The 15,717-nt window shown below is 42.8% G+C and overlaps 1 protein-coding gene across 4 annotated transcripts in view; it reads right to left on the reverse strand.

Moving 5' to 3' along the window:
- LOC135089421 (uncharacterized) overlaps positions 1-15,717 on the reverse strand; it is a 183,930-nt gene that overhangs the window by 14,115 nt on the left and 154,098 nt on the right. For 3 of the 4 annotated variants that reach the window (XM_063984964.1, XM_063984978.1, XM_063984967.1), the window contains exon 3: positions 1-1,366. This exon is cut by the window's left edge and continues 1,878 nt beyond it. In XM_063984964.1, coding sequence (XP_063841034.1) covers positions 1-1,366 — 1,366 coding nt within the window. Of the gene's footprint in view, positions 1,367-7,083; positions 7,391-15,717 lie in introns of those variants that run through there. The other variant, XM_063984989.1, reaches the window with a different exon arrangement.

The raw sequence follows: 15,717 nt of genomic DNA on the forward strand, positions 1-15,717 counted from the left end.
TCTTTACTTCACTGTTTTGACACTGTGGCGCATGAGGTGTCCCCATTGGAGGGGTCCCGTTGTCTGAATGTTTGTCTTTGCTACCACCAGTGTTGGCATGGACCATCGTGGTTTCCACACCGCCCTTCACATCAGTACTGTTTGCATGGACTACAGAGCCCGGGCCAGACTCTGTAGTCCTATAGGCTAAAAAATTCTGGGCCATTTTGAGGGATTCGTGCATCTGTGAGGGTTCAGCGTTTGCCACACTTGTGACGGCAGCCACATGTCCCGAAAAATGCACCTCTCCTAGAGGAGGAGAATCAACATTACCTCCGGAGTAAGTTCCACCTTGCCGTGACATGATCATGTTCTTTAGTCGACTCTGGACGCTGACGGAGCCATGCGGGCTGCCCTGTGGCACACCCGTGCCCCCCTCCAAGGCTTGACCCGAGTACCCGCCCGCAGTCACTCTAGAGCCGAGTAAACTCTGCGTGGGGGGAGGCGGCGGGTACCCAGGCTTCTCGTTTGGGTGGTCAGGCGCATGAGGGGTGTGAGGGGCGTGGGGCGATGGGAGCGTTGTCATGGTGAACCCTCCTGTCACTGGTGATGCTTCAGGGGCAGACACTGCAGGCGAAGGCATTGGCGACTTGAACATACCACCTGGTTGCTGCTGCTGTTGTTGCTGCTGCTGGTGTTGTTGTTGTTGTTGTTGTTGCTGCTGCTGCTGCTGCTGCTGCTGCTGCTGCTGTTGCTGCTGCTGTTGTTGTTGCTGTTGTTGTTGCTGCTGCTGCTGCTGTTGTTGCTGATGGAAGTCATTAGATCCGGGGTAACGGTGGTGATGGGGAGATGAACCCCCCACTACCCCGTTTCCCTGGTTTTGACTTAAAAAACCATTGGGCGGCCCGTTTGCGAAGGCGGGGACGGAAGTCTGTGGCGTCTGTGGAGAAAAGTGTCCCTGCGGCACGTAGCCGCCGTTGCCATTGTCACCGCCGGCGTTGAACTGTCCATTAAACTGGTTGTTGTACTGCGACACGGAAACACTGGGGGCTGGAGGCGCCGGCGCTCCGCTGGGCCCACTGGGGAAGTTGAACATGGGCTGCCTGGGCTCAAACTGGTTGAACTGATGTGGCGGCGGCGGTGGTGGTGGGTGGGGCATAGGCGTTGGATGGGCCAAGCCAGGTGGGTGGAAGGGTGGAGGCCACTGTCCTTGTGGAGGCGCCTCGCCTCCCCAGACGGCGTTTGGAAAACGTTCCCGCATGTGAGGGAAAGGAGGAATCTCCGGGGGCGGCAGGGGAGGCTGCTCACCCATCCCGGGTCCTGGGAAGAAGGGCATCATGGCGCCCATACCAGACTGTCGACGCTCCATTTTCTCACCACGTGGCGTCTGCAGAAGAAAAGAACAGTAATTAATGGAAGCATGGGTCGAAAACAACAGAACATCATCTTATTAGCAAAAGTATCCTATATACAGTAATACACTATGAGCCCTGTTGATGGACAACAAAACAATGAAGTGCACCACCCTGTGCCTCTTTGTGGCGACTCACTGTTGGTAAACAAGTTCGAGTGTATTAAAGTAGTAGAACGCAAGTGTCGCATGTTAAGATTGCCCCTCACTTGGGCATGTGCCAAATGTAAAAAAAAAAAAAAAAAAAAAAAGTGGCTTAAATGGATACGACTGGTTTAAAAAGTCACGAAATAAAAGCGAGTTCTGGTTGTAGACTCCCCACTACCTCCTTCCCCTCTGTGAGAAAGGAAGGGGAAGGGGCTCCCTCTCGTTCCCCCTTGTGGGACGGTAAAGGGTGGGGGAGGATTAATGCCAATATCGTTTTTTGGAATCTTCGGCAGTCGGACCACCGCTCAAATGTTGTTCTTTTTTTTCCCTAACCAAACAGATGATGGTGGTAAGGGTAAGTGGCTACGACTTCATGACACCCTCATCCTTTCAAGGTCCCATCACATGACCTGCCGCCGCTGTTGTGGTTTATTCGAATTAAAACATCACTCCTGGTCTTGAGATCTTCAGGTTGCAAGAGTTGCTTAGCTTTCTCCATTTCGCCTAGTTTTTTCCCTTTCTTTGTCTCCTTTAGTGCCCAATGTTTTCATTACTCTCCCCATTCTTGAAAAATACCAATGCACCATCCTTTCTTCACTCCTCAAGGTCGCCAAGGTAGGGACGTAACGTGGGGTTCGGTGTGCCCAGGATAGAGGGTGTTATGAAAGAATGGGTGTGCAGGTGTCTGATAAGGTTTAGTGGTGCCAGTACGCTCTCCAGCTGGCCTTATCTTGCGTTAAACGATCATGACGTATGACATTCCCCGCACGAAATAAAAAAAATTATCTACAGTTACATACACACGCAGCGAGCCATCATACACCAAACTAGACAAGAAAAACAAGAGAAAAATGTATGTTAATGTGTCAGCTTCCTACTAGCTACGGTCTTATTTTACGTAATACAGACGTCGCAATCCAACCACTTCTCTCGTGTGCCCGCTCACTCCAGCCTTACTGCACCCTGGCAGACGCAGTCCTCTGTGATACGCCTCTACCTAGGTTGAAATAGCTCTTGCAACATCTGCAGTTAGATTAATTTCCAGCTGGATGGAGGTGAGCTGCGGTGAGGCATGTTGGTGGAGGAAGCTTCCAGCTAATAACGGTGGGATAATTTCGAGGAGTTTACATGAAACAATCACAACAATCACACACACACACACACACACACACACACACTTTAGAATAGTAACAAAGCAAGATACCTATTGGTGGTAGTAATAGTAGTAGTAGTAGTAGTAGATAGTAGTTTTCTTATATTAGTGGAAAAATATATATATTACAGAGGCAAAGTGGAAGAATGTAATGCTCCAGTACTCAAGTCTACTAAAGTAAACGTACTCTAGTATTTGTCCTTAAAATTATCAACTTAAGAGCGCAAGAATTTCGCAAAACATCACCGCATATTAAAATTTTGGTTTCAGCCATTACTCTTAACACAATTAAGTGAATCGACAACAATATAGATTAATAAAGGAAAACTTCGCCTGCTGAGAGCCAGGTAAGCCGGCCACCACTGACCCTCTGTGATGGAAACATTTAGGACCTACAAAGCCCCCATCTGCCTCTATATTCTAGTGGAGAGTCGTGGGTACTGCCGCAGCTGCTGGCAGTCACGTAGGCCTACCGAAAATCTCAAAGTGGGAACTACCTGGGAACTATATTTAACACCAACACACCACATCTTAGCACAGCACCGTATTACTCCCCTAAAACAATGTGTGTGTGTGTGTGTGTGTGTGTGTGTGTCTGTGTGTGTGTATATATATATATATATATATATATATATATATATATATATATATATATATATATATACACACACACACACACACGTTTCTCACCTCCGTTTAATATAATGAAAAAAATACTTCTGTAATGCAGGTATACGTTTTAATCGTCCTTTTCTTTGATTGCCAGCTGATATAAATTACTTTGAGGAGGGAGGCAGGGAGGGAGGATGAAAGAAAATAAACCCTGAAACGCAGATTATTATAACAGTTTCTTCCTTCTTCCTTTCATCAGGTTTATGAGAGTATGATGGTAGCCACGAAGATTATCACCATGACTTTGCTTTCCTCAGACACGGTAAGACTACGCAGCAGACAAAATTACACACCATACCACAACATAAATTATACCAGTCATCTGAATTCTGACGTCTCGGAGATTTGACGTCGGAAGATAACTTACATAATAGAACACAAAATAAATAAATAAATAAATGAATAAATAAATAAGTAAAATCCTACAGCCATGATGAACACACCTGGTAACAACATATTCGTAAACATAGACTCAACCTTACAGTTGACCATTACACTAATTCTGGCAACGTGACACACATGGAGCGACTGGCAACACTGTATAATGTACCACCAGGTGTTGGCAGATAGAGGAACTTGCTGGCGATACAGGAAGTTCTAAGCTTTGGTAACACTGTATCCGGTCTCCAAGGCATAGGAAGCCCTTTGTTCTGTTAATAATGATTCCAGTAGAGGGAAAGCGAATTTTAGAAAGGTATACGGTTTCTCTTCTCCGGATAGTATAACACTGCATGATAACCTTTACTTTTTCTTTCTCTTGTGGTTGTGCAGGGGAGGAACGTGTTGTGCTAGTGAGCGATTGTGCGACCTGGTATACCAACGTCAATAGATAGGGAAGACAGGTAAGAACCCGTGGGTATATACCTGCGGGATGAGTCTTTGCCCTTAACAATAGACGATACATGACTGGTCGACGAGGACCCAACGACGACCGCTCATACAAAGAGGGGAAATTAAAAAAAATTATTATATATATATATATATATATATATATATATATATATATATATATATATATATATATATATATATATATATATATATATAACATACGCAGTTAAGTGATGTTAAATCAACAGAAATGATACTTATGGTGATACGTATGTTGTGGCCAAGGTTAAGTCGAGAGATATGAACGATAAAAGCAAGCATCATCCAGTTGTAGATATGAGAGAGAGAGAGAGAGAGAGAGAGAGAGAGAGAGAGAGAGAGAGAGAGAGAGAGAGAGAGAGAGAGAGAGAGAGAGAGAAACCTAACGTGGAGAAAAAAAAGTTTCGAGCCTTCACTCGGATATGGCTTTGTCTGGCATAAAAGGTGTTATATAGAGCTCCTTACAGCAAACCAAACTTATACAAGGCAAGAATTCGCACAATAACACAACAATACACTACGGCAACCTCTTCCTAGTTAACTGAATTAGACTTGAATACTTTAGTTCAAATATTAACATCCCCAGCTTTTACGTGAGATGTTATGCAGTGAAAAGAATAACATTTTCCCCTTTTCATCACAAAACCGGAAACAAATTACGAACTGTTTAGATTGAATGGGATGAGAGGAAAGAGGTAGTGCAGGTTTAGGGAATGACGAGTGCTGGAGATGACGGAGGTGGGGAGAGGAAAGCCCGCGCGACGTGTGGAGGGAGGGAGGATGAGAAAGGAGGGGGGGGGGGGAAGGCAGTGGCGGCGGTAGTGCCAGACACAACAGGCATGCGGATCACGAGTAGGTCACATACATCATTATCACAGGTACCTAAACTACCCTTTAACTACAATGGATGCTTTTCCACTCTACTGCCCTGTGCACCTGTTTTCTTGAGCCACAGGGCCTCGGCACATCTTCCTTGGCAGCGAGGACTTAGTTATTAAAGATGAATTGGCATCGAGCGCGAGAGAAAGAGAGAGAAAGCGGAATAGCTGGCCTATTAGTGGGACGGAGGGTTGTGCGTGCTACTCTCTACTCCAAACTCAAGGAATCGGGCGCAAAGTTTCTTACAGCACATTATTCATTAACTGCTATAAATTATCTATCCAAACAAAAACAAACAAGACACTTCCACCACCATCACCAATAACAAAAAATAAATAAATAAATAAATAAATAAAATAAAATAAATAAATAATAATAAAAATAAAATAAATAACAATGCAATGATATGACTTTGCCAAGACCTTATTGACTGAACCACATCCACTCCACCAGAATATATGGCAGCGGAAAATCTACTAAGTTATTCTGGGGCTGGTGTGAGGGCAAGGTCAGCCTCAGCCAGGCTGCCGAGTATATATATATATATATATATATATATATATATATATATATATATATATATATATATATATATATATGTGTGTGTGTGTGTGTGTGTGTGTGTGTGTGTGTGTGTGTGAACCGAAGGCTGGGACAGCTAATGATAGAGAGAGAGAGAGAGAGAGAGAGAGAGAGAGAGAGAGAGAGAGAGAGAGAGAGAGAGAGAGAGAGAGAGATAAACAGGTGACCCCACTGATCGACGACACCATCATTAGGATCAAAAAGGCAATGGGCAGAGTCGCTGGAGCATGGGGTAAAGTTAGGAGGAGGCTTGAGGATGGCATCGAGGAGTGCCATGAGAAAGTGTGTGTGTGTATATAAGGTAACTGGATATTTTCGCTGACCTTTGCTTACAACATTCACTCAGAGCTATTGCCGCGGACGGTAAAATTTCATGGAAAAAAGAGAAAAAAAAATGCTAAATACTGAATACTACGAACATCAGCGTGGGCGAGTGGCATCGTGTGTAGGAAGTGCTTGGCTGGAGTGGTGCACGTGGTTGCAAGGTCATGACTGGAAAGCGTGCCGCCTAAAGTCTGCAACCCTACAGTAGGCACACGTGCCTCAATGTGTTTGTGTGTGTGTGTGTGTGTGTGTGTGTGTGTGTGTGTGTGTGTGTGTGTGTGTGTGTGTGTGTGCTTACTTAAGATGTAACTCAATTTGTTAAACATATGATAATAATAACATGCAAAAAAAGTCCAAATTTCTACTGGTGTAAAATATCAAATTAATGAAAGATCTGTGTAGCTTCCTGCGTTGTTAGGCGGAGAAACAATATATGTGACAGCCGGTCCTCCACAAGCTTGAGCTCCTTATCTCAGCCTCACGGATAACGGGTGAATGGCCGTGGCTACTTAACATTTATCATCTTTGTGATGATGCTGGGACGAATTTTCAAACCCAGGTAGTGACACTAGAGAAAGCCTTCACTGAAGCAATAATTTTATTGGCAAAATTAATACCTGGTCCTGATTAGGGCAACACATACCCGACATCCTGGTCACCCACAACGGCCATGTGTTACTCTACCGCTCGATATTCTTACGTTACAACCATTTGTTTACGTCGTGACCTAGCAACGGCAACGTCACCTGCCGCCCCGCTGTCCTTCATAAGGGTAACGCAAGGTAAACAAGGCAGCCCAGGTGAGGCGGGTGCCATGCCACATGAAGGCCATGGTGCTGGTGTCGCAGAAGTGTGCGGCACAAGGGTTGTGCCAATGCGGGAGAGGACGGATCTATAAATACGCCAAATAGGAATTCGTTCACCACCACCTTGAAGTTTCCTCCTATATTCCTGTTTACGCTAAATTCAATCACATCACTGGGTCGGCCCGTGGGAACGGGGCTGAGGCCAAGGAACAGGTAATGTAAGAGGGAAATGCAGGTGTCATGTCCAGCAACAAACTCACCTGAGTTACAAATCCAGACCCGGAGCGATCTCCAACAAACGTTCACGCAAAATCACACTACTACGCTCGCACGTACTGGCTCCTCCACTCGCTTCACGGCAAATCACTGATTCTATCTTGGATATACTGGTTTAACAAATATTCACAGTTTTACCCGTATTGATTCATGAACACAACAGTTTGGCAGTACGAGGTTAGACGTTGATTTTTGTGCTACGGCATAACTACTCCACGGAATTCGGTCTACGCCAAGTGAATCGTCCGAATCGATTCGCTGGCAGCGCCGACACCGCTCGTAGGAAGGGGCTCATGAGCCACCTTGGACACGCGCCGCAGCGTCCCGATCTAGAAGCTATATTTTCTGTTTGGGAGAACGTTTGTGGTACTCTTACTGTGTCATTGCACAATATCACCTGTTTTCACACTTTGAACATTACTTTGCTTGACGGATAAAATACTCATGCTTAGCTAATAATATGTATAAGATGGATAGTATGAGGAGAAACCTTGGATTTTTATATTAAGCATAAATATGAGGAACATGGAGAAGCATCGTTCACTACCCGTGACGTAACATGACGTCATGCTGGCGGCCAATCCCGCTCCCCGCTCAGCTGATACTCTAGCAGACGTTTACATTTACCTGAATACCACTCTAGAATGTAAGAATACTTGAAAACCACGAGAGGCACTGAATTTATGGTGAATGTGGTTTTGATAAATGCTGAGCAATCAGAGAAACAAAAACAAACAGTGTGCAGCTGGACACAAAGAAAGGAAAATAAAATCTTAAACTTCTCTACTCCAAGACTGCGAGCCCCAACTTGAGGGGCCGACGCCGCCGACAGCACATAGAAAGCTACATAGCAGCCAGTTTCTACCATAGTAGCCTGCTTGGTGTTGTTGTTCTGATAAGCCTTGTCTCTTACTTTATCTGTCCTTATGTGCTGCTTTATCATTATGTTATATATAAATAAATATGCATGTGTTAGTAGACGGTATAGTACTACATAACAAGAGGTAGGTTAGTATGAGCGTAGAAGAGCAGGAATATGCTTGGATAACACCAACGTCGGAGTAGAGAAGGTGGGGGGGGGGAGGATATCGACGTCTTGCCAAAGTAGGACACAGGTCAACTGAGGCTCTAGCGATAGTACATGCAACCTTGGTAATGATATGCAACTCGATAACGCAACACATACAATGGAGGGAAGAAAACCAGACAACTCTATGCAAGGTATTCAGACCGAAGGAATCGTGGGAAAATATTGTTCATTTACTATGGAAGACCTACTAATCGAGAATACTACTATTCCTACTTCTGCCATTGTCACTATAATACTATTATGTTTTACTATAATAATATTATTAGTCCATGTAACTACTACTACTACCAGCAAAAATAAATAAATAAATAAATAAATAATAATAATAATAATAATAATAATAATAATAATAATAATAATGGTAAAAAATAATTGAAAAAAAAAAAAAAAAAAAACCGCGGGCGGTGGTGGCCAAGCAGGGTGGCAAAGGAGTGGCCCCGCCAGGGGGTACAGAAGGTGACCTGACGGGGCTGCCTGACTGACCACCGTCAAGGCGAGTGAGTGGTCATGAGATACATTCATTCAAGAGGTATCTCTAATACAGGTGTTTTGCTGCTTTAGTGACACTACTAACTTAAGCTTGGCCAGCCACACAGCTCGCCTCCTCCCTCTTCTCCAACATTCTCTCTCTCTCTCTCTCTCTCTCTCTCTCTCTCTCTCTCTCTCTCTCTCTCTCTCCAATGTCAAGCACGCAACAGCCACACGGCCATGCAAGATCCCATACTTACATTTCCTGTCCATGTTAGGAGGGAAAGGTATGCATGTAATCCCTTATTACTATATTATTATATACTCGTGTTTACCATGACCTCTTTTCAATTCCATTACCCAATCAACTGAGAGAAACTGCATAGCCATCATTATTCGGCCATTGTGGAGTGTACAGTGATCCAGCGAGTCATGAATGGAATGTGAGTGTGTATGGATGCTGGAAAGTAGGAATTATTTGTTTATCTATTATTATTTATTTTTCTTACATGGTTTTGTTGTACGTAGTGTTCCTACTAGTGTAGAGAGAGAGAGAGAGAGAGAGAGAGAGAGAGAGAGAGAGAGAGAGAGAGAGAGACGCAGGGAAGGAAGACGCACTGGCGGCTGTGAACAGTCAGCACAAGAGGAAACAGCGTAGGAGTACCAAAAAGTAATTCCCCCCCCCTCTCTCTCTCTCTCTCTCTCTCTCTCTCTCTCTCTCTCTCTCTCTCTCTCTCTCTCTCTCTCTCTCTCTGTAACTATTACGACCACGAACTCCTCAACACGAATCTCCTGCCTTCTCCGGGTGACCTCAGAAAATACGACAAAACTTAACAAGAAAATAATTGCATGCAATCAAAAAATCATACCAGATTAGGAGTCCACAAGTGCTGTAAAACAAGAAATGGAAGGGCAAAATGAAGGAAAGAAAAGAAGGGAACTGCACGGATTGTAGTGTGAGATGTGAAGGGGAAGGAAGGTGTGGGTAGGCGAAGTTAGCGGAATGGCCGGGAAGAATGTTGATTAGGTAAGGCTGGGAGACTGGGCAAGCAACATTGTAAGGACGACCGAAGGCGGTGGTGTGCTTTAAGGCAGGTAAGGTGGCAGGGGAGGGTGACAGGGGTACAAGAGGACGTGTGTGTGGTGGGGCAGAGGACAGAGAGCGTGACATGGCAAAAATCGCTGGCTGAGATATCGACTAGGAACTTGTTGCAACTGGGAGGTTGGCAGAAAACAGAAGATTCGTTTCGTTACAGATTATCTGATACTACGTAGAATGTTTATATTATCATAGTAGTCTCCCATTTATAGTTTATAATAATAATAATAATAATAATAATAATAATAATAATAATAATAATAATAAATTAGTAGTAGTAGTAGTAATATTTTGTGCCTTCTAATGTTATATATATATATATATATATATATATATATATATATATATATATATATATATATATATATATATATATATATATATATATATATATATATATATATATATATATATATATATATATATATACGAATATTTTCCATATATTAATTTACATTAACTGATTATAACTGTGTGTGTGTGTGTGTGTGTGTGTGTGTGTGTGTGTGTGTTTGTGTGTGTGGATTCAAATGGCGGTCAACAGTTCGGCCAATCACATGACTTTTTTTTTTTTTTTCTTTCATCGGCTGCAGATTAAGCCACTGGTGATGCAGGATGGCAAACAGGAGTCAATAAAGCCATTCCTGACGGTGTGGGGATAGGGATGAAATGGTGGTATGTCATGGGGTAAAGGGGATAACATAGGGGTATAGGGGGTAATTCTCTCTCTCTCTCTCTCTCTCTCTCTCTCTCTCTCTCTCTCTCTCTCTCTCTCTCTCTCTCTCTCTCTCTCTCTCTCTCTCTCTCCAAGTTTCCAATAATACTTCTACATCAATCCCTAATAATAGTATACAACACTTGTAATGAATCTCGTAAATCCAATTTTCTACATGTAATGGATATTTTGCATCACAACCGTCACAGAATTCAATAATAATCTCAAGGTTGGTTTCCGTTTCCGCCCTCACTCCGGTGGATTTCCCAACACACGTCAGACAGATAGCATTTTGTCCCTGTGTAGACATTGAGATGTATCGATTGAAATATTATTTTAATAAGCTGAAATGAGACTATATTATCTTCATTTGTTAACTACGAGAGGACAACAAACGCAGACAAATTAGTTTTGTTATCAAGTTTATATAATAACTCGCAAGTGTAGTTGCCACGTATACACAAACACTCTGCCACTGTCTCCATTCCTTCGTTAGTCTCCCCCTCTCTCTCTCTCTCTCTCTCCCTCTCTCTCTCTCTCTCTCTCTCTCTCTCTCTCTCTTCCCAACTTTCGAAAATCGATACTTTAACAGCCTTCATTAAGGGAGCGCGTGGAGAGCAGCCCTGAGTCTACATAACTCTCAGGGCGTCATCTCAACTCTGTCCAAGAGAATCAGTGACCAATATTTAATTTATTCGTCCGATTTTTCCTCACGAATGGATATTTTCCTGTCGCTTTGAGTTAAAGTAATATGCCTGGATGTGAATCAACGCACCTAATATTTTTTATTTATTTATATATTTATTTTAAGAAGCCTTTTAATTAATTCCATTGCTATGCAAAGTCCACATTAAATTTACCATGCTGGCGATTGCTCCGTACCAAACTGGTTTGCACTAATTGTTCACGGTGAAGATGGTATCCATGTTTCACCCATTATTAATATGTATCCACCAGAAATTCATATACAGAGAGTATTCATATTACATGTGCTAATTTACACAAGTATCATATAATAAAAAAGACGGTCAAGTTGTATTTCTGGAGACCGAGTTCTCAGCTTATAGTTTGATTATCGCGGTCAAAACTTGGCCCGTTGGAGCCTTGCTGTACGGCCGAATGAGGGCAGCACCAGCCGGGCCGCTCAATCTCCCCTGGGATGTCAGCGCCGTCTCCTCCCTCTCGGCGGCAAACTCTCGAACTACGCTAATTAGCATTGAATTAACAGGATATGTAAATACATATCTGGCCAAGTTATGCTACAGGGTAGCAGTAACATTATGGATCTCAAACTGGTGGAGTACGTGAAAGAAACAAGTAAAGCTACATAATCGTGTTTCAATATCGTGCGATGTATCATTGCAGAGAGAGAGAGAGAGAGAGAGAGAGAGAGAGAGAGAGTGAGAGAGAGAGAGAGAGAGAGAGAGAGAGAGAGAATTATATTTATCCTGTAATACGTTGCAACAGTTTCAAGGTGTAACCAAACACATGAAGTTTCACATAACAACTATGAGGTTCAATTACCTTTTATATATATATATATATATATATATATATATATATATATATATATATATATATATATATATATATATATACTATATATATATATATATATATATATATATATATATTTATTTATTTATTTATTGAAATGTATTTTATGGAATACGAGAGTCTCCCGTGCGTATTTTAAAGACTAATCTTCCCGCTTTCTTGGTGGTGCACTGTAGTCGGCGGCGCGGGCTCCACCAAGTCCAAGAGCCCCATCTTATCAGCCAATCATAGCGGTGTGCTGGCGCGGTGGTAAATGCATAACTTAAATTTCGCATGCAACACAAAATGTAAATTGATTAGAAAACCCATTGGTATTAAACTTTGAGACCAAGGACGTGATGCTTCAAACACAAAACAATAACTTTACATCAGCTAGCACGTTATTAATTCTGCTAACGGTAGCAACTCTATAATTAGGACTTCGCTTCTATATTCCCTTTTATTCCTTTCCTTTTACGATAGAGTGCCAGGGATGACCAGATACGCTTTGAAGAGGGGAGAGAGACCAGCAGATGGGAAGGTGTACACCAAAGGTACCAGAATACCCTACGGGCATGTGACTGCAGTCTATCAGGGTCGCAGTCAGCACTGGACATAGGCAGATGCCAAAAAGTTGAAGTGAAGGAAGCCACATCATACGTTTTTGTTGTTCTTATGAGCATCATACTTCTTTTATTAAATTTTCAAGAAAAATTGATGTGTGTATCAAAATATCGCACTTTCACACGCATCATATTCAACTCAAGGAAATATTAAACATGAAAAATAAATAAATAAATACTCAGTATGTTATGCCACCACGTGGGAGCAAGAAGGAAACAGGCAAGCCACGTGCTCTAACCAGTCCCTCCGGCTTATTTCCCCACCACCACCACCTTCCCCCCCGCCCCTTCTGTTCTGTTTATTTGGTCGCTGACTTTGGATCGTCTGGCAATACGATAGTTACAAACAAGATTTGGGCTATGAATACGTATATATATTTTCCTTTAAACAAGTCACCTATGACGCCGATATGGTATATCTTCTCGGAACATGCAGAGAATTTATGTATTAGTAAACAAACTGCGTCGGCTTTAGATTTCAAGATTGCCGTAGGGAGGCCAAAGCACGCGCCCGGCTACTAGGGTGTCGCACGCTGCCACATGGGTTGTATTTATTACACTACACTAATAAGAGGCTTTTTTTATTACTTTTCTTTCGGGCATGAAAGGGAATGCGTCGTGCGTAACGAATTCTAGTGCTGAATTAAGATTGGTTTAAGACTACGGCCTGGAGATGGGCCAGACCATTAAATATAGAAATGGCACTAAGTGGAATCCTCTCCATTGTATATTTGATCCAGCATACGCCACGGTCACAGGCTCCCGGCAGACCCTCAGCTGTTCCGCCGACCAGGGTGGCTCTCACGCTACACTGTGGCTGAGGGACCAAGCAGGCGGATGAGGACTACTAAAGGACTGAACGATGCTGCTATATATACATGAGGCATTGGAGATCGTATAATCATGACATGCATACACTAATTTATTGACTTTTTAATATATACACGATGAAAATAACATTTACAGTCACCATCTATAATACATGAAATGCTAGATGTTCCATAGTTGTATGGCCCGCTGTCATTATCAAAACATCACTCAATCACTACTAACATCTTTATTATCATCATCACCAAAAGCAAAACACGTTAGCGCCGCTGCATGTTTTCCTTTACCAATCGCAATTAATATATATTTTAATATATCTATGATTCCCTGTGGCCTATTTTTTTAGTGATCATATGATAAGATAATGTAGGATACATTAGTATCACCGGCATACATAGTGTTGTTCATATCAAATATTTTACTGTGGTGTTTGAATGAAAATAGCTAAATAATTTGCGGCGGTGAGATACACGGGAGATTTCTAGGAGTTTTAGGTAAGTCTGTCCTCCTCCGTTTTCTTTGCTGCATCTGCCAGCCGCGTCAGGCCAGACCACTGCAGGGTTGAGCTGACGCTGACTGGCAAACAGTTTATCGTGTCTGTCATACAACTTTACCTTCGAAATGGGACTCTGTATCCCATATCCTCGTAAACAGGGATCAAAAGACCGTTTGGTGTGATTTCATTGTCTAAACTGACCGCATCTGGCAGCAGGTTGGATTTTTATACGTCATCCTTGTCAAGCTCAACTAAGAACCTAATTTTAGTGAAATTTATCTGACAAGCGAGAAGTTTGACACATACCGTTTGATGGAGAGGTCAGAAAAAATATATGATACTGACACGAAAACCTTCTCCATGACAGCATCTTTCATCATATAGACCTGGATTAGAGGGCAAACGTTACAGCAGAACTGGAAGGTGAATATTTGGCACAACTTCGACATGCAACAAATACCATGTCTCATTAGCAATTTATTTTCCCCCTGGCATTCAATCATTTACGCAGGAACGGCGGAAAATGGGCGGAAGAATGAAGTGCATCCCCCCGAGCTGCGACAACAGAACACTGGGGGTGAGTCACGCGCAAGTTGCCAAGACGTCACTTTTCGCTGCGGCGGACGAGAGGTGAAGTGGTGGTGTCGGTGGTGTTGGTGTTGGTGGTGGTGGTGGGAGGTAGTGAGTAGGAGGAAAGTCGGATTATAGGTTATGTATCCGCTCTAGAGTCACCGGAATGCACCGCGGGCAATGCAATACAATGATCTTATATTACATGCAACGACAAACTTAGTCAATTTTTGCACTGGTTAAAGATCATAGGCGAGTGTGTGTGTGTGTGTGTGTGTGTGTGTGTGTGTGTAGTCTTAGGCTACGGTAAAGGTTTGTGGATGAAAGGGAGCTCTGCTGAAGGGGATCTTTGGGCAACCATGCGAGCTGTCACGTTGCCATACTGTGCTGCTATCATTTCTTATCAGTGTGCTAAGTGTAAGTGACGCTTATAAGTATTTAGTATTAAGAAAGTTAACGCACGGATGCGACGAAAGTTTGACTGCTAGAAAGTTACTTTTCCGTACATAAAAGAAGAAAACTAGTAGGTTATAAGTGCTGTTCGCACACACACAAACACCACACACACTCACACGTAACCATCAACCTCCGCTACGCAATTTTGGTTTTGAGGGGAAAAATCGATCGCTGTCGGACTTAGCCTGGCCATAAATACGAGGCTTATGGTGTCAATATTGCGATTTGACAGGGAGAGCCTACTCCCATTCCTGCCTGCCCTCCCACCCGTCCCACCTCCAACACACCAGTTACCCTCCTTTTACCCTTTCCAACCCCCTTCTTCCATATCTTTGTCGGTTATCAGCAATACGGCAACCAACAAATATTCTTGGTCATTACAACTAAAATGCAAATAAAGATCTATCCCAGAAGCGTGAATTCCCAAAACTGAATAAAGAATTATAAGAAAAATAATATGGAACCTACAAAGGTAAACGGAAAGAATATATAACAACATACTGTTTCTTTCTTGGATTTCAGATTTTCTACACGGGAATAAAAATGAAATCTCTCTCCGTTACGAGTTTTCATCACATATGCACAAATTTTGTTTCATATAAGGTAGTAACTAAGAATGCGTTCCTTGTTCTCGGAAGGCTTCTCTCTCTCTCTCTCTCTCTCTCTCTCTCTCTCTCTCTCTCTCTCTCTCTCTCTCTCTCTCTCTCTCTCTCTCTCTCTCTCTCTCTCTCTCTCTC

Source organism: Scylla paramamosain, chromosome 3 (genome assembly GCF_035594125.1).
Source record: "Scylla paramamosain isolate STU-SP2022 chromosome 3, ASM3559412v1, whole genome shotgun sequence".
Classification (NCBI taxonomy): domain Eukaryota; kingdom Metazoa; phylum Arthropoda; class Malacostraca; order Decapoda; family Portunidae; genus Scylla; species Scylla paramamosain.